At 39.7% G+C, this 18,792-nt stretch overlaps 1 protein-coding gene across 2 annotated transcripts in view; it reads left to right on the forward strand.

Moving 5' to 3' along the window:
* The window catches only part of SLIT3 (slit guidance ligand 3), a 479,718-nt gene that overhangs the window by 362,440 nt on the left and 98,486 nt on the right, over positions 1 to 18,792 (forward strand). For both annotated transcript variants that reach the window (XM_027682483.1, XM_027682484.1), the window contains 4 exons: positions 2,493 to 2,643; positions 3,834 to 3,908; positions 11,701 to 11,844; positions 14,401 to 14,544. In XM_027682483.1, the coding sequence (XP_027538284.1) occupies positions 2,493 to 2,643; positions 3,834 to 3,908; positions 11,701 to 11,844; positions 14,401 to 14,544 (514 nt within the window). The remainder of the gene's footprint in view (positions 1 to 2,492; positions 2,644 to 3,833; positions 3,909 to 11,700; positions 11,845 to 14,400; positions 14,545 to 18,792) is intronic.

An 18,792-nucleotide genomic window follows, 5' to 3' on the forward strand; every position in this document is an offset into this window, starting at 1 on the left:
AAATGCTACATGCATGTGATGGTTTAACTGTGCTTCCTGAGTCCTGTTGTGCTCTCTTGGAGCCCTGCAGTCCTGCCCTGATAAAGCCCTGCATGGAGAGATGGATATATGTGCTTAAACAGTTCTGCAAGCAGATGGCTGAATTTCACATTGCTATCCCAGATGGGAATATCTTAATAGAGCAGCCACCTGTCCAAGTGATCTCAAGGCTCAGGTCAAACAGTAAATTTTATCTAGTCTTTGGCAGGTGATTCCTGCTGTCTCACAGGCCAACAGATGACTGAGTACTTGCTGAGCTGTTGGTTACTTTTGACTCAGAGCTTACCTGGGTAACTCTTATTTAAACTCACTTAGAGAGGGGGGAACAAAAAAGAGAAAAAAGAGAGAGAGAGAAAGAACAAAAAGTATGAAGGTGATGTTTGCTCCCTGCCTCTCCTGCTGAGCTGAGGCCTTTCCTCTGTTGTAAGTGTGGTGGCCGTGGGCTGATGCCCAGGCAGCATCAACTTCTTATGGCTGATGCAGTGTGGAAGGGTTTGTGCCATCAGGAGAGCAGGAGCCAAGTCAAAATGTGGTAAAATTCTTTATTTACTTTGCCAGAAAGCTTTAGAGAAAACCAAAAACTGATTTTCAACCTCTAATGTTATATACTCCTTTTTATAAAGCGTTCCAGTTACTTTGCACCCTCTTTTCCTGTAGGAAAATGAATCTTGTATCCATCAGCAGACTAAAAATTACACTTAATAAATTTGTACCCTAAGTAACCTCATGTTGTTTGTGATTGTTTTTTTTTAACAAAAGCTTTTACTACGAAAATCAGAAGTGCTTCTTCAAGGGTTAATTTGGGGATTTCTGAGACACTTTCTGATTACTGAAAAATGTTGGTGGGTTTTTGAATGTGTATTGTAATTGTAGCAATTCTAATAAACTCTGGTCCTGATAACTGTTCATCTTTGGCATTATTTCCAAGGGATCATAAACAACCAGACATACTGACTACCAAGCTTGGAATTGTTAGGACTGGAAATCAGATGTAGGGTTTGTTTTTTTTTTTAAAGGATAAGAGTTTAAATGATGGTGCTGTAGGGAAAGGCTTAGACTGTATTTTTATGATGCTTTAAAATGTCCAGTGGTCCTGTTATTGTAAGTGCTGTGCTGTCAGTGAAGTCACACTTCAGATGTATAATTTACAATAAGCACAAAACCCAGCAAAGTATTTAACACCAGTGAAGTGGTAAAGTAGAGAGCTGTATGTCAAGTTTCTCACAATCCAGTTTGGAATTACAAAACTAAACCAAAGGGTGTCTGTGGAATCAAAATGTTAGATTGCCTGTAGAATTGCTTGTTTTCACTGCATCGCTCTGTGGAGGTAATGTGCAACATAAATTAAAATAATAGTGGGTTTAGGCAGCTTCTTTTTTTCTTTCAGAAAATAGTAGGTGGTCATAAAATGAGCAGTGGAGTATTTATCAGTCTGGGAAGGGGAAGCAGGTGATGAATGTCATCAAATCTCTAAAACCAAATTTCAGCTCAGGTTTAAGGTTTTATTGATGTTTTTGAGTTCTTAAATAATCTGCTCAGCCTCTCCTCAAGAAAGCCTTGCAGTTGACTGTTTAAACTTTGGAAAAGAAATACTTCTTGGTAGTTACAATCACTGGGTATTTCACGAGGTTGCTGAGGCAATTCTGGTGCTTCCATTATGAAATACGAAGTGAGTGGGCAGGAATTGCATGGCAGGGGCTTGGCAACACTTTGCTTACATGCACATTTATTAATATTCCTGGTTCCTTGAAGCACTGAGATCGAGTTTCCAACCTGCTGTTGCTAAATGAGAAAAACCAAACCTGAAAAGGACAGATTAGTTCACTGAGCCTAATTGGAAAAGCATTTCATTAGAATGGGTCAAAAACCTAGTCAAAGAGGTCTGGCAATCATGGAGTAATGGTACATCAGGGAGTGCTTCTCACTAAGTATGGTCTACCCGTTCCTTAATTAAAATGAAAATGATTTAAACTCCTATTACTTTCCTTTGCTGTTTGTTTAACGTAGTTAATAAAGGTATCTAATTGTTGGAAAACTGACAAGATTCTCTAATAACAGGTTGCTTTCAAAAATAACTCTGATAGCTGAGGTCTGAACATTTGGGGCTTTTTAATGACATCTTTGAAAGTCTTTTGTCATTTGAATTCTTTAATGAGGTGCCTTTTCCCTGTTGCTGGTTTAACTTCCAAATGGGAAACAGTGTCTTTGCTGGAAAATACCTTAACAGGTAGGTTTGTTAGACAAGGAATTAATCTATCAGGGAAAGAGTGAAAAAACAGAGGCTAGTCTTGAGATTTTAAAAACTGCTGAGCAAAATTCCTTGGCAAGCATTAAAATGGTGTGCAGGAGCTGGGAGCTGACAGGAGGCAGTGTTGAGGATAGATTCCATAAAACCTCTGATCGCCGCAGTTATCAGCAGCTGTTTGCTGGAATATGTTTCCCTTTTATTGCAGGGTCAGAGGATTACAGAAGTAAATTCACTGGGAAGTGTTTCATGGACCTCGTGTGTCCCGAGAAGTGTCGCTGCGAGGGGACAATCGTGGACTGCTCCAACCAGAAACTCACCCGGCTGCCCAACCACCTCCCCGAGTACACCACTGACCTGTGAGTGGGGCTCTCTGGGGGGTGTTTGGCTTTCCTGTTGGCTTTCCTACTTCTAAAGGCTGTGAAAGGGACTCAAACAACTGAAGGCACCTCCTTCTCTATCCTTATATGAAAATGGGGAAGCACTACAACTCTCATTTCCTGAGCGTTCATGCCAGCGGTGGGAATGAGGGAGGAGCCGTGGCCCCCTGCACCAACCAGGTCCTCTGTGTGTCCTCCTGAAGTGCTGTGGTTCCTTTCCACTCTACCTTGGAGCCCTCTCTCTTTTCCCTTTGTTTCTGGTTATTTTTATTTAAGAAATGGTTCAACCCTTTTGAGTAAACCTGTGATCAGGAGCTTGTTCCATCTCAGCAATGCCTGCTACTTGGGTGAAATGGCCCTCACTAAAACTAATGTATTCTTAAGCTGCAAGTAATTTTATGAAATTTATTTGCTTTTTGAGATTCTTCAGAATTCTAAGCATAATATACTGCTAAAGAGAGTCTGAGAAAACATGTTTGTTACTTAGTAACTGAAGAATCTGGTTATTTTCTTGCATTAGTAGCCCCTTCAAAGAGAATTTTCTTTTTGTGTTAGCATTGTATTTATTGTACTTATTCTATTTAAACCCCCATAAAAATTTCTGCTCTGAAGTTAAGATAGGAAAATATGAGAGACCTCCAGAAACACAGCAAAGACTCTCCATAGCAAAATGGAGCTACATGTAATCAGAGAAAGAATTTTGCATCCCAAGCCTGCCAGGACAGTGACCTTCACATTAATTTTGAAGACCAGTAGACTTCGACAGGAAAGCACCTAAAATCAGATCCCTTCTGTTTGCATGGCCCACATCTCCAGTTGCATGTCTTGTGTAGCAGAATGCTGGGGGAGATTCAGTCACGCAAACAAGGTGGTTGTGTAATGGATAAGGTCAATAATTCCTTATCCCATGCATCGGAAGATGAAGCCATTCTGGCACTGTCCTTTGGCATTACACTCTTAAAGGCATCCCAAGCTTTTACTCAAGATGCTCTTCTATGTTCCCTCCCCTTCAAAGCTAAACTCTTTTAACTGCAGGAGCCTGAGAGAAGTGGCAGACAGTGCCTTGCTTACAAAGGTCATGGTTCTCTGTGTGGCAGCCCCGTGTGGCACAGAGATATCTCTGCAGACATCTGTGAAGCACTAAATACCTCTCTGTTTGTTCCTATCAGGCGCCTGAATGACAATGACATTGCTGTTTTGGAAGCCATTGGACTCTTCAAGAAACTGCCCAACCTCAGGAAAATGTAAGTCTGAGTTACTTGCTTGTTTAAACACACACTGCCTTGGATCGCAAGGAAGGAGGAAGGGATGCTTTTTTACAGCTCAGTACTGCAGTAGTAGAAATCCCTTTTTTAATGTGAGTTTAAAGAAACTGGATGAGTTGCCTCCTAGATGGACAGACACAGTTAAACCACACTGACAGACAAAGATCCCTAGGCTGACATTTCATTATTTTGTTGGGCTATATTTCTTGAAGTCTTTGAATCATAGAGACTGACAGGAATTCTGTCCCAGAGTTTAGTCAGATATGCTTATTGTTAGGGCTCCAAAGCTTAGCATTTTGGTTTTGTCTTTCGAATGTATTGCGTGACTCCAACTGGTGTATTTTTTTCAAATTGTCAAAGGAAAATGATATTACAGCATATAGATGATGGCAGCTTCATTCAGTCATCATTGTTTTAGAGAGGAGAATCAATTAGCAAACTTAGAAATCAGTCATTCAAATATATTTGTGTAATTCTGTTGACAGCCTTCATCCTGGCACTGTGCAATATATATATTTAATAAGAGATGTGTTTTGGGAAGAGGATAATATGTTAGATACCTCCTGATAGTCTTCAAAATGGATTTTTTTTCTGAAGTTATTTAAAGTTTTAACCCTATGCTAATGTCTCATTTAACTGTTTACTTTAGTAAGATTTTATTGCCTGAATCAAAGTAATTTAGGGTAACCAACCAAGCCAGGCTGGCTGTTCTGCACTCATTTCACGTGGTTTCTGCCATCTGGAGCTTCCCAGCCATTTGAATCCATGTGAGATCTCAAGGGCCTTGGAGGCAACTGTAATGGGGTTCTTTTGTCTGTCTTATTTCCACAAGAGTTTCAGGTGCAGCACTGCAGGTTTGGGAGGGGAGTTATATTTGTGCAAGTACAGACCACCAGACTTGGGTATTAATCATAAACATTAACCTTGTATTTTGTGAATGATCCATAATTTGTAGTTGCAGTGCACTTAGAAAAAGTTGTTGACATTGTTGAAGTGCTCTGTTCCCTCTGTAAGAAGACAGTAAATGGCAATGAAAAATGCATGTTATATAAGTGCATACACAAACTGGAGAGCATCTGTCGTCATCAAACCTTCAGGATTCATGTTTGGAAAATTGGAGAGGTGTGATAGCTGGAATGATTTCTTTGGGTTTATTTAAAACCTACGGCAGGCAAGTTTTGGTGTTGTCCTTCTTGTTCCCACCCATCACTCAGGGATGCCTTGATGGGTCTGTATTGTGAGGCATAAATGCAGCATGAAACTGTTGTGGGAGTTAAGAGTTTGTTTCCTGTGAAGGAATTTTTTATCTGTCCTTGGTAGGTGCTGAGAGCTGAGGTGTGCAGGCACAGGTCAAACACGTGGCAAAAACAAGTCCCACCCTACACCTCAGAAACAGTGTCTCTCGCTCTGTGTATGGCAGGAGTGTGGTTCCTGTGCTCTTAATTGGGTCTTATTGCTGCTATTAAATTAAAGAGGAAGAATATTAATCCAACCCCCATTTTTTAGTGTGTATAAGGGACAAGACACTTTTCCATTATTTGATTGACAGTATTGACTCTGTCTCGTCATATTCCTTGTGTGTTCAAGTGTTAAAGGCAAACAGCAGGTGGAGGAATCTGTCTGGAAACTGCACTGCTTCCTAGGCTTAAGAAAACATCTCAGAGCTTTACAGTGGCAGAACATTTGCCTAAATCACATTTTTCTTTCTTTTTTTCTACATTTTTTCTCTATAATACTCTGTTCTCTGAAATTAATCTGAATATCTGGAGTGTGGATATCAGAATAGGTATTTGAATCCTTGCCCTCCAGTTGTCCTTCAGTTTAGGACTGATGACAGATCCATGTTGAGGAGCTTTGCAAAGAAACATCATTTGAGAGTGCCACAGTTCCACTGGGGCTGGTACAGCTCCAGCATAATTCCAGAGAGAGGGGAATTATCTCTGCCTTCCTCTTGATGGGTGTTTCACCTTAGTGCCTCCCCATCTTACATGATGCTTGTATAGCTTTGGTTTATAACATGAACACCTTGAGGTGGTTTGTAAATTGGACCCTAAGAAGGATTCAGACTTTGCTTGTGTTCTCACCTGTGTCCTTTTGTCCCTCGAGCTCCATCAGGTGTCCATGTCTCTATGTGTGTTGTGGCATACAACAGTCTCTTGGGTTTTCCAGTAAGATTTCAAAGGGAAGTAGTCATAGATTTGGCATTGAGATAAGATTATCTTAGTCTTGAGATATACAATATTTTTATTAGCTTTATTTCCTGGTGAAGGTGAGCTTCCTTCTTTTGTTTAAAAAAAAACAAAACAAACAAACAAACTAAAAAGTATCCACCTCTAAACATGAGGAGGACATCTGACAGTTCGTTGTTTTAAATCTTGTCTGTGTTATAAAGCAAACATGAAAAAAAAGTAAAAAGAAGTGTCAGACCACCTCTGCAATAAGTGGTACTGCCAACCTCACTTCTGATATGTAATTAGCTTTAGTGATGCAATTTGTCTGTAAATAGTCCTCCTAAGCTGAATCTTATTGATGTGACAGCCCAGGATTTAATACATTTTAATGCAAAACAAAATTGAATTCCTGATATAGAAATATAAAGGTCAGAAATTCATAATGCAAAGTGTTACCACATTTTATTTAGGAATCAAATAGCTAAAATTACCCTGCTGGTTTTTAAAAGGTTAACACGTCTGCGTATGGCTTTGAAAAAAAAAATCAACAATAATTAGCTGCAAAATCTCATATGCATAATGCTATTTTCCTAACCTAAATTTGAATTCGTCTTTATGTGTGATGCTTCTCCAGTAGAATAAAAAGGTTGATCTAGATTCTTCTAGACAGATTTAGCCCAGTCCAGAAGTAATTTACTGGGTTCTCCAGTGAGCTCTGTGTTGCTTTCATTGCATTCTTGCCACATTGCCTCACCTCACCTTGCAAGTGTAAAGGGAAGCCTTGTCTCTGAAAGCTGAAGTCCCATTACAGTCACTTCCAGGCTCCAAGGACTGTGCCACTAGTATTTTGCAAGGTGGTTAGAAAAGAGCACTTTGAATCTGCTGAAAGTGCAGGAGAAATACAAGGATGTGTTTCTGAGCATTTGAAGAGTGGGAGCAGCTCCATGACTTGGATTTTTGGGGGTATCCTATCCCCATGAGGTAGAAAGGCTCCAGGACCTGCTGCCCTCCAGCCCTGGGAGCTGGAAGCTTCTGCCTTTCACAGGTGATTATGTTTCCAGTGGGAGATGTTCTCACAGCACAGCAAGGTCTCTTATCAGGGAGGGTGAGGGGAGACATCACCATCCACAAGTTTGGACTTTGGCTTGCAGCAAGTACCAAATTCAGAATGAAGCAAATGCAGGGGACCCCACAACTCCCTAGGACTACCTCAAGTTGTTACTCAGAGAAAAAACCCTCCAGTGCTTGGGGACTCCCATGGCAGTGGGAGCCTGGAAGGGTCTTCTGGCCACAGCAGACAGGTTCAAGCTCCAAAACCCCCAAGTACCCAACTCAGAGGGAGCAGAGATACCCTTGCTGGCTGAAATGGGATGCTGACCCACAGAGAGAGGCTGCAGCCCCCAGATGTCATCTCATCTCCAGAGCCTGCCTGTGCCCACAGGAAATAGTGGGACTGACCATTCCCACTGAGATCCCAGCAGCTGTTTCAGGGCAAAAAAATCAGCAATGAACTCAAATTCAAAATAGAAAGGGTGAACTGCCACACTTCATGCAGTGCTGGGGAAAAAGGGGACTGACCTCTTTTCTTGAGAACAAGAGCAATAAAAAATATTTACCTCAAAACTTGAAAGGGTCATCTAACAATTCATTCTCTTAAGTCTTGCTTAGTTACAAAGTGAACATATAATATGGTCTTATAATAAGAAGTGTCAGGCTGTCTTGGCAATAGCTGGTACTGCCAACCCACCTCTAGTATATAATTGCCTTTGGAAGTTTAATGTGTGTTTCTGCTGGATTGAATTGTATGGAGTGTCAGACAGTTTCAGACCAGGATTTGAAGCATTTTACATGTCAGATAAAATTGAATCATGATAAAGTTTGCAGACATGAAGTCAGTTTCGAAACCAGAATCTCAAGTTTCTTGGGAAGGCAGAAGTAGTTTGTGTCCTTGGAAAAAAGATGTTACCTGCTGTTCTTTCCCCTGAGCATGAATTTTGCCGTGGCAAATGAGGTTGCAGTCAGCTGTCGCTTGTTATACAGGAACAGACTTTATTTTCTGGAAATCATATTGCAGAGTGTGTTGTGGTTCGTGGCATTTGGGCTCATCATGCGCCTCCCTTTTTCTTCAGTGAGGCCATCAATCTGCTCTGCTGAATGACTGTAGGAGTGTCACTGGGTGCAATTCACTGTCTCTGTAGTATTTAAGACTTTCAGTGCCATCCTGCTTCTGAAAACAGCTCACACTATAAAAACCAGCCAGACTATTGGTAAAGTCTGTAAAACCTTCTCAGCATCCTCCTGAAGAATGCAACAGCACTGGGCTTTTACTCCCAGCAAATACTTGAAGATTCCAAACACATCACCAGCAGACAGAAATATCCTAGGGAAATCCCACTTGGAACAGGCTGTTTGTATGATAAAAATACAGGGTTTGAGGTGAGACCAAGCAGAGCCTTTGCAGTCCTGTGGATGGGAAGGTGTGTCAGTAACTCAGCAGTGAACAGCACCCTGGAATGTTAACATTTACCCAGCAGGTACAGCAGGATTGCTTCTGTTAAGTCTGAATAGAATCCAGCTTGTTCTCTGTTGAAGTTATGAGATCAACAGAAATAATATTATTATAAACTTTAGCCATAAAGTAAATGAAATCTGACTGAAAAGTGAGCTGTGTGAACAATGTCACCTTGATAGCTTCTTGATCTGTTCATTTCCTTTTCACAGCCTCCCATAAAGTAGACCCAGGCTTTCTGAAAATTTATTTTGACCTCTTGCCCAAAATAAAAGTCTGGAAATAGGATTAAATGTTATCACCAGAGTAAATCAGGGAGCCCTTACAATAAGCCTCCTTGAGTGACCAGGTTGACTATAGGCTCCCATTTGGGTCCTGCCAGAGGGCAGGAATCTCATAGCTCAGTTTCTTTTCCATTGTCTTCCAGTATTTCAAGAAGAATTCCTTATGGAGGCTTAGTGTTGCAAGAGGATAGGGCTTTTCCAGAAGTGGGAGTTTGCTGTTAAGTCTGTCAGTGGTTTTCTTCTGATAAAACAATTCCTTGTCAAATGTGATGACCACATTTGAAAGATTTTTTTAGGGCTGGGAAGGATGGAATTAGAGGTCTCTGAGTTGCAGAGCAGGTAAAGTTTTCAGTGCTTTCATTTTTCAAGCTTTGTACCAGCTGATTATTTTGCTGGCATTCTAGACTGAAAAGTGTGCGATTTCTCATGTTTATTATTGTAGCTGTTCAGACTTTAGGAGGAAACTTTTTTTTTGGTGAATGAGTGTTGTCATCTACCTTTTTTTTTTTTTTTTTGGTTGCATTCTGATATGGGGAAACTTTAATTCAGGAAGACAAATAACAAAACCCAGGCTGGCAGAACATCTGCTTTGACAACACTCCAAGCAGGATTGCAGGGCAGTGTCATCTTTGCCTATTCATTATTACAGGGCTTGTCTTTCCTCTGCCTTGCAACTTTGATTTCACTGTAGCATTTAATCTTCGATTTTCAAATCTTTTGCATGGGAAAAGTATATATAACTGGCTTCTCCTGAGACTGCTGGCATATTTTTTGGGCAATTTTATGTTGTTGAAATGATCAGGCATTATTAATTCAAAGGAGTGAAGTTGCCTATCTGCAGAAGTTCTTTGGCAGCAATTAAAATTCAGATGGTTTGCATTGTATAAAGGTGCCAATTCCCTTGCAGATGGTGACCAGCTTTTGTCTCCAAGATTTGCTCTTTTTTGCCTTCAGTATCTAATAGACCATTAAAATCACACCCATGTTTTAATAGGTGCAACTAAATGTCTTTTAGATGGTAAAAAGTAACTGATAAAACTTTATAACTACAAGTGTAGGTCAGTGTGCAATCTGTGACTTGAAAGTCAAAGCCTGTCTAATAAAGCAACTCGCCCTCCCTTCCCACCTCAAACATTTACTTATTTATTCATTCATTTTTGTGCAAATATGCATTGTGGCATGATCTTTACCAGGAAAGGGATCTTTGGGATCATTTATTTATGCCAGCATTCAAAAGAGATGCTGAGCTATAAACATTTCCACCAGAGAAATAGCTGAGCCCCAAAATTAAATGCATATGTCAGAATATCCTTCCTTGACTTGCTCTGACACTGAACATAAACTCTTCATGTGAGCGTTAGCACAAAGCACTAAACTTCTGGAAAGCAAAATCTGCATGTAAGTATTTCTGTATGGTTTTATGTTATTTTTGGCTGATTGCTGGCGTGCTCCTATTCTTTCTGATCACAGAATGCACAAGAGGTGACGGGCCACATGCTGTAGGGCCCACTCTCTGACAGTTGTTCAGCAGACATAAACCAGTGTACTCCAGTTTCCCACATGAAACGTATCTCCAAGACTCAATTTCTTTTTTTTTTTTAATTAAGTGATGACTTCTGCAAAGAGCAAGACCCATATTATTTCTATCTGAGGCCAAGCTATCTCTTACCATGTCTTCTGTCAACTTTTATCCCAGTAAGATTGCCAGTTCTTCTGAGCAGAGTAGCCCAGGTGTTAATCTGATACCTTGTCATTTGTTTTATATCACCTGGAATTGGATTTTGAAACTATTACTCATGCTGGGATCATTTCTGGAATAATGTGCTATTCAGTATGAATAATGGTTTTGGAATTTGGCATCTTCTTGGGAGCAAGAACATATCTTGCACTTTCCCTTTTTTTCTTGTGGATAGTGAAACAAAGAATAGTGTTTCCTGTCATAAACCTAAACAAATAGGATTATTCATCGTGATCTATACAGGACATCATGGGAGATACTTGAAGGACTGAGGCACAAAGTTCTAATGTCTTTAAGGCCTTCTATATAAATGTTTTAAATAATTAAATGCCATTTATTTTTATGCATCTCTAATGGCACTTTTATCATTCAGAAATTGTCTGTTCACTGAGGTTTTCACAAATATGAAATATTCAAAAGATTAATTTTGCATTTCAGCAGAACTTCATTTGACTTTGCAGATCAAAGTTTTCCAATGTTGATCTATAAGCAAACATCTTGAGGTGGTATAGGCAGAGTAAATACTTAGAAAATAATGCTGTATATTGCAGTAGCTGTGAATTGACAATTAAGTGATACTCATTTCATTTTGATTGGCAGTGTTTGATTTAAGTGCCTGGGAGTTCATGCACATACTAGAATTTGTGTCAGATCCATGGTGCACTAAATAAAAGTGGTCCATATTTCCACGAGTGACACCATTTCAATGGTAGTAACATTAACTGATCCTTGCCAGATGAGAACACAGTCCCAAGCTTTGTCCATTCCTTCATGGACATGAATCAGATGTTAGAAACTCTCACTTATTGTATCTCTGAGACACGTATAAGAAAGAACTACATGAGGTGTTAAAGAGCTGGTAATTCCATTAATTTAAATTATCCTGATGTATCTGATATAACTGTGCTTTTGATGTGGTTTCTGGATACTCTCCTTGCTGAACAAACATCTCTTTAGATAACCACTAAAAGGCACGAATTCCTCCTATCCTCCTCCTTCCAGTGTGGTGATGTATGTTTGGAATAAAACACCACTGATTTTCTCATGGTGACTGGTTGTGTCCTTCCAGAAATCTCAGCAACAATAAGATCAAGGAGATCCGAGAAGGTGCATTTGACGGAGCTTCGGGAGTGCAGGAACTGATCCTGACAGAGAACCAGCTGGAATCAGTGCACGGGAGGATGTTCAGAGGCCTCACGGGGCTCAAGACCTTGTAAGTGCAAAGACGTGTCTTTGTTCCTCTCTAAGTGCAGTGAAAGTGCTCCAGGTCAGTGATTCCTGCTGAAATACCTGTTACTAGACAACAAGTGCTGCTGCTGGGTCTTGCAGCATGGTTTGGAAGTCTTCAATATATTTCTACTTTTGGGCGGGTTTGAGATTTATCTGCTATTTCTGTAAAATAGATTTTCAAGAATTTCAGGAGTAAAATGATGGTGAACCTGGCGTGTGGCAAATTTGTGCAGTTTTAATAATTTAATACCTCTATTATTTTGTTATTTCCTGTGGAAACGAGGCACATGGGAATGTGTGCCCTCTCTTAGTCCATCCTCCCGCTCCTCCTCCACCCAAATTGTTGATCTGCTTTTGAAAAGCCTCATAGTGGGCTAGGAGCTGACATAGGTAGTGGGCACTCACTCTAAAGTGAAAAGTACCTCTCTTGCATAGTCTGCCCTGCTCTAGGAAGCAAGAACTTGACTAGGTGAGGTCAGTAAATAGACTCTAGGAATCAAAATGCAATTAAAATCTGCAATGTATTCATTAGCCACAAATGCTTCTTATGTTGCAAGGTATGGCATAATTACTTCAGCCCTTACTCAAGCATAAAAAGAAATTCAAGTTTCATTTCAAGGACTTTGGTCTGTAATGACAAATATGGAACTTTTGCTGTTCCTTTAACATTTTTTTTTGTGGTTACAGCCATCTGCTCTTTAATTTAATGTATGCACTTTACTAAGGGATTTGAAAATACTGCCCATAGATATTAAATTAATTTTTATGCCGTAAAGCAGCCCGTGGCAGTGCTCCTAAACAAAATTCAGCATTTTTTAATAAAAAGATACTTAACATTCAAGCTATCCTGCTGACCTGACCTACATTTCCCCCAGCTGATAAAGCAGTCTAAATATACACAGCATGATATGAGGATCTGTGAGTATAAGTTTTCTTTCAGGAAGGGCACACGGTGCATGGTGAACCATGATATGAAACCAAAGGGTTTGGCTTGAGGGGCATATATTGCTATCCATTAATTGACTTCCTTTCAGCATTAGAATAGCAATCTACTGCAAAGGGGCCACATTCATAAAGGTCACGGTCCAGTTTTTATAAAAGACTGTATGTTCCTGAAATGTAATAAATCACTGTGCAAGGTATTTTGGTGTCCAAATTTGGCCTTCCCATCTTGCAGTTCTGCATTACCTACAGAGCTGGGGAAATGTTTCCTACTTGAGAGCCTTACTTTCCTCAGTTACTGCGCTGTTCGTTGTAGAGCTTGTGGTCTTGACCTGGCTTTCAGACAGCTTAGTACTCCCCCTGTCAGGTGTGTGTCTCTGTGCCCTGGGAGTCTTTCCTGACACAGTTTCACCCCAGCTGCAATCCCAGAATTACCGAGACCGTAGTGCCTCTGATGGTGACTGTACACAGAGAGCAGTAATGCAACAGCAACATCATGTTCAGCCCTCAAACGTGATGGCCCTGAATTTCTTCCCAGCCATGTTTAATCTCTGTTTGGTGTTTTTTAGGTATCACTGATGTAGCATTTAAATGCCCAACTGGCAGACACCAATCTGAGATTTAAATCCAAACTCCTCAGGGAGCCTGAATTTTTGTTGTCCACTGCATGAATTTGATACCAAGATGTTTAAGCTTCCTTAATTTGGAGGATCAATTCACTGGAACAGCAGCATGAGCTGCATGTATTTTGTGGATTTTTGCTTTAATTACTGAATAATTTTTCACCTCAGTAGGAGAATCACAACAGTGCAGTGGTGTTTACAGACCCAGCTATTGATTGGCACACAGTGTAACAAATACACACGAGCCTTTTTTGCAATGGAGTGAAACAAGATACTCCAGCCTTTCAGATTAATTGGGCTCTATCGTGGAGTTCATTGTTACCATAACAACTCCGAGAGATGTATCTTCCAAAACACAGCACTGATTCATCTGGTACAAGCACTGAGCAAAAATCATTTTATAGGATGATTACTGTTTTTCATCTTCTCAATTAATGATGATAATGACATTTCAGAGCTTGTGCTAGGTCTGGGAATCTTTCCTAAGCTATTCCTTGATTTCTGCTGAGGATGCTGTTCCCTTCCATACTCTTGCATTGTGGATTACAAAAAAACACCCATGATAGTAGCAGAAGTAATGCAACTAATATTGTTATTGTCACACACTTCTGGCAGTCTTTCTCAATTGAATTCTGAAATACGTCCTGACTTATGATTATCCTGACTCTGATATTTACTAAATTGAGCCTTTAATTTTTATTTCAAGTTTGTCACTAGTCATAATTGTAATTACATACTGCATTCAGATATGGATCTCCCCCTCAGCTCCTAATGTTGTGTGGAAGAGATGTGTTTTAAATTCATGAGACCATGTTTACATGAATCTAGCCCTCCTCTGGCTGTGTTCTCCTTCAGCAATCAATAAAAACAGAGCACTTTCCAAAGCCTCTGTTGATGCCCTTGGTAAAGGACCTCCTATCCTGAAATTATACCCCCTCCCAGTAGTTCCTAATTCCCTGTTTTAATCCTTGCAGGATGCTGAGGAGCAACTCTATCAGCTGTATAAACAACGACACCTTTGCTGGCCTGAGCTCAGTGAGGCTCCTTTCTCTGTATGACAATCACATCAGCACTATCACGCCTGGAGCCTTCAGCACATTGGTCTCCTTGTCTACGATGTAAGTCATCTTTTTATGGCACGAACATGCCATGCTGCTGTTACTCTGTGCTTTCCTTTTGAAAAGACAACCTTGCAGTTTGTATCGAAAACCTTATTTAGGGAAAGAAAGCTCCATCCCAGGTTTGGGGGATACAAGGTGTGATTTAGAAAAACATTTGAATTGCTTCAGCTGGAGTGGCTGAAAACACTCGGAGGTTGGCAGCCTCAGGCAGGATGACTGTGGCTTTTGCTGTGTCATAGCCCAGTGCAATGTGCAATAGAAGTTCACATAAAACAAACTCTGCAGATTCAGAAAGATGTAGCTTATCTTACACTTCAGCTCCCTGAAGCTGCTTTAGCTTCAGTAGAGTCTGATTTTGTGAGAACAGCTTTCTTGGCTTTCAGTTAAATTAGTTAAATATCAGAAGAAATCTACTAGCTAATGCCTAGATTTTCAGAACAACTGAAGAACACAAAACAGTCAAGTCTTACTGAATGTGAATTTGAAAATCCCAACATAAGCTTTCTGTTAATTCTCTTACACTTCTCATTCCTCCTCTGGAGTACGTCCCATGTTTCTTACGTACTTTTAAATGCTTTTTGTAGTGTGTCCATTTTAATAAAGTGCAGACTGATAAATATGGAAAGAAAGTCTGCCCTTTGTTTCCAGCTCTGAGTGGGGACCCTGATGTTGCTGTTAATGGAAGTTGTCTGTCCTGAAAATACTGCCTAATTGTCCAGTCAAAATAAACTAGTGGTGCTATTGCATTTCAGCTTTGGAAAGCATTCTCCATCATGTTGGGGGGAAAAAAGAAGTGTTGAATCTCAGCTGCTTTGTTGCTCACACTTTTCATTTTGTTGTTATAACTTTTCACCAGAAAATCAGTTATCATTTTGGCATTAGCTCCGTGCAGCATAAGGAACACAGACTCTTCATCCATTTACATTTTGTAATCCCAAAAGTCTCCTTGAAACTGATGGACAAAAAGAGAAAAACAACCAGATTGTTTTTACTGACTGTTTTCAAGTCACTGGTCAAGGCAAGTGGTACTTGCTGAAAGCTTGTTCTCACTGTGCTGCAGGCAGTGCCTGCTCCTTGTACAGTTGTCTCTGTTCTTCCTTCCATGATTCCTTTTGTACTTGGGACTCTCTGAATCAGTCTGTAAAGTCTTGCATAGAATTGTCATGTTTTGTTAATAGCCTATTTTCTTATTTTTTCGGCTGTGGAAAAGAGATTATTGCACTTTGTAGCAAGAGCAATTAAAGCTGCTGCTAATTAGAATGCATTGCTTTGGCACTGATTGTAATCCTGTTGGTTCCTGGCTGTGTCTTGATGAAAAAGTTTGTTCTTTGACACATTTTCATTCTGTATTTGATCTACAGACAGAAGAGGTGTGCTTTTGACTTCTTTAGACATTGGTTTAAGGCTATAGTGATTTTTCATGTATAAATGCAAAATTCAGCTGTGTTCATTTCCCAGCAGTTCTCCATTGTAGGTGGATGTATTAGATGACAACACTGCTGAAGTTTGATAGTGTGACTGCTTTTCCTGTTCAGCCCACACTCTGGGAGTTAATTGGGTATTGTAATGACTTTACTTTTACATCTATTGATATGAGCCAAAAATTCATGCAAAATTCCATTTCCATTTTTATATTGGCATACTTACAGCACTAAAAAATATTGCTCCTTTTGTTCTTACTCTTTGTGACTCAGCCTCATTGATATTCTCAAAACACGGGCAGCTCTGACAATAATACCCTGACTAATGGTTTTCAATAGGGGAAGAACATCTATTTTGTAAGTTATTGATAAAAAAAATAGCAGGTTTTTATTTTTTATTAGTCAAACTAGCTACTGTAGCATCTTAATTTGAAGTGTGCTTGCACTTGTGCATACAGAGAGTTCAGTCATGTCTTTCAGTCCTTACACAGCCAAGTGGACATATTTGCAAGCAGAACTGGTTTTCCATGGATTATTATTCTAATAGGTGCATGGAGCTAATGCCAGAATGGTGCCTGGTTCATCAGAATAACATGCCACTGTTCTAGGATAAACTTAATCTGAATTCCAGAATATATTTCCAACCTAATTTCAAAACCATCCAAATGTGTTTCAGCATGTTTTTTTAAGAGGTCACTAGAATCCATTTAAGTAGTTAAGATTCTATGGCTTCTTTGCAATTTTGAAGAGACATTTGTAGTAGGATATGCATATTTCATTTGTCAAGACTTCTATTTCCCCTTGATTTTAAAAATATGTCTATGTCCTTGAGTAAACACTCCTGAATTTAATGATAGTACAACATCTCTGCTAGAAGTTTGATTGCTGTATTTCTGTTTGAGTGGTTAAATCCCTATCTTATGTGTAGGAACTCTGATTATTAATGATGAATTTTTACATCAGTTTGTCTTCCCCACATTACTGTTGGTGATTTGAGTACTCCACTTGAATAGCCAGGTTGGACAGTAAAGCTTTTGCATATAATCAGCCTTTCCAGACCTTACATTTCAAGCCAGGTAGGGAATCTCATTTCCCATGTGATACTTTAAAGAGAGCCTTGATCTTACATTTTTATCAAAACTTGCATCACAGATTTGCCATGGAAAGAGCATTTATGTATAGGCATGTACACTGCATTAAAGCAAAAAAATCACTGCTCTGCAGTTGGAAAAGGATGAAATTTAGATGTTGCCAAAGTAGCAGGAGGATGTGTGCAATTGCTGACAAGACAAATTTGTTCTTTTTTGCCCAGAGTTATTTGAATTCCAAAATGGTAGATTTGCTTATTTATTAATTTTATGTGTAGCAAGCCATTTATTTCTTTCTTATTTCCTAAGAAAAGCATAATCCAAATTCTAACCTTAGGATTTAATGAATTTGGTCATATGTTAACCTGTGTTTGCCAAGAAGAAAATGAGTGTTTGTGGATAGTTACTGCTGCTCAGCTAGCAAGCAGTAGCACATTAAATCAAAGCAATCTCTCCTCTCTAGACAAGGATAATTATTTTTGGAGCATTTTCTCAATTAAATGATGGAATGTTTCTGAAACTTTTTGATATGTCTCAGTAAGATGCTCTCTGGATGTGAGAAATGTTCTTTACAACCCAGAGCTGCTGGTTTTCCAGAAACCTGATTATACACACCTGCTGTTTGTTTCCAATTGTGGAATGTTTAATTCTCAGGATCTGTGTCATGGAGGTAGTTCTGTGAACATGATCTCACTCTCTTCCACCAGTGGAACAAATGGCCTTTGAAGCGTCGGCTCCCTCAGCGTTGGCGGTTCAGACATTTGGTTTGAGCACTCTGTTCATGCCAAAGTATATCAGCGTGGAAAACACACAAGGCATCCTGCATGTGGTCCCATTATGGATTAAAGAAAATGGAAAACAATTCAGAAGGAAAGCAGCTAGAATTAGAGTAGTGCTTTCAGGGCTCTCTGCACCTTCTGTCCAAAAGCTCCCGTGTAACCTGTTGGTTTTCTCACCTCTCTGTGGCAGGTTTGAATCCTGCTCAGCATGAAGCAGGTTCAGGGTTGTTATTACTGAACATTCTGCTGAGTTTTCTGCTCCCCTCAGTTCTCCTTCTCCACAATGTCCAATAGCCTGTGCTAGATCCACGTGTGATTACAGCCCAGAGCTCCAGGCCAGCAGTATTGAAATGGGCTGTTCTGCAGTGCCAAGAGCAGCTGTAAATCATATTGTGCCTCTGTGAAGTTGGCCTAGAACCTATAGAATTTAGGAGTTGGTTTGGGTTTGTTTTCTTGCTGCCACACCTCAATGGAGCCATATGTGTTTGTCTTCAGCATTATTGTTTTCTGAAGGAATTGCTTGGCTGAAATCCTTTAGGTTTGTGAAAGTGTGTTGCAAGCGAAGGCTTACAAGGTCTTCAGCTACTACACCTGCATTTGAAGTACCTGTTTCTTGGGCCTTAAAATTTCTTGTCTCAAAGAAATTCTTGATTTGAAGAAATTTCATTATCATCTTTCTTTCTCTACTACCAAAATAATTAAACTCTCAGACATATTCACACATGACATGCAAATTCCATCAGTGTTAGTTTAGATACCTCATTTTCCGTACACAAGCTCTGACAGCTCATTTTTCTTCCATGAGACAACCTCAGACTGAGGCTATTTGTTCTCCCTGTCTCTGTACATAACATAGTCAGCTTCCTGTTTTTTACAATTGAAACAGTAAGTACTTTGCTTTATAGATATATCTATATATATACGCATATCTATATATTTATATATTAATTACAATCC

Source organism: Neopelma chrysocephalum, unplaced genomic scaffold (assembly GCF_003984885.1).
Source record: "Neopelma chrysocephalum unplaced genomic scaffold, ASM398488v2 Primary Assembly neopelma1_63, whole genome shotgun sequence".
Taxonomy (NCBI): Eukaryota; Metazoa; Chordata; class Aves; order Passeriformes; family Pipridae; genus Neopelma; species Neopelma chrysocephalum.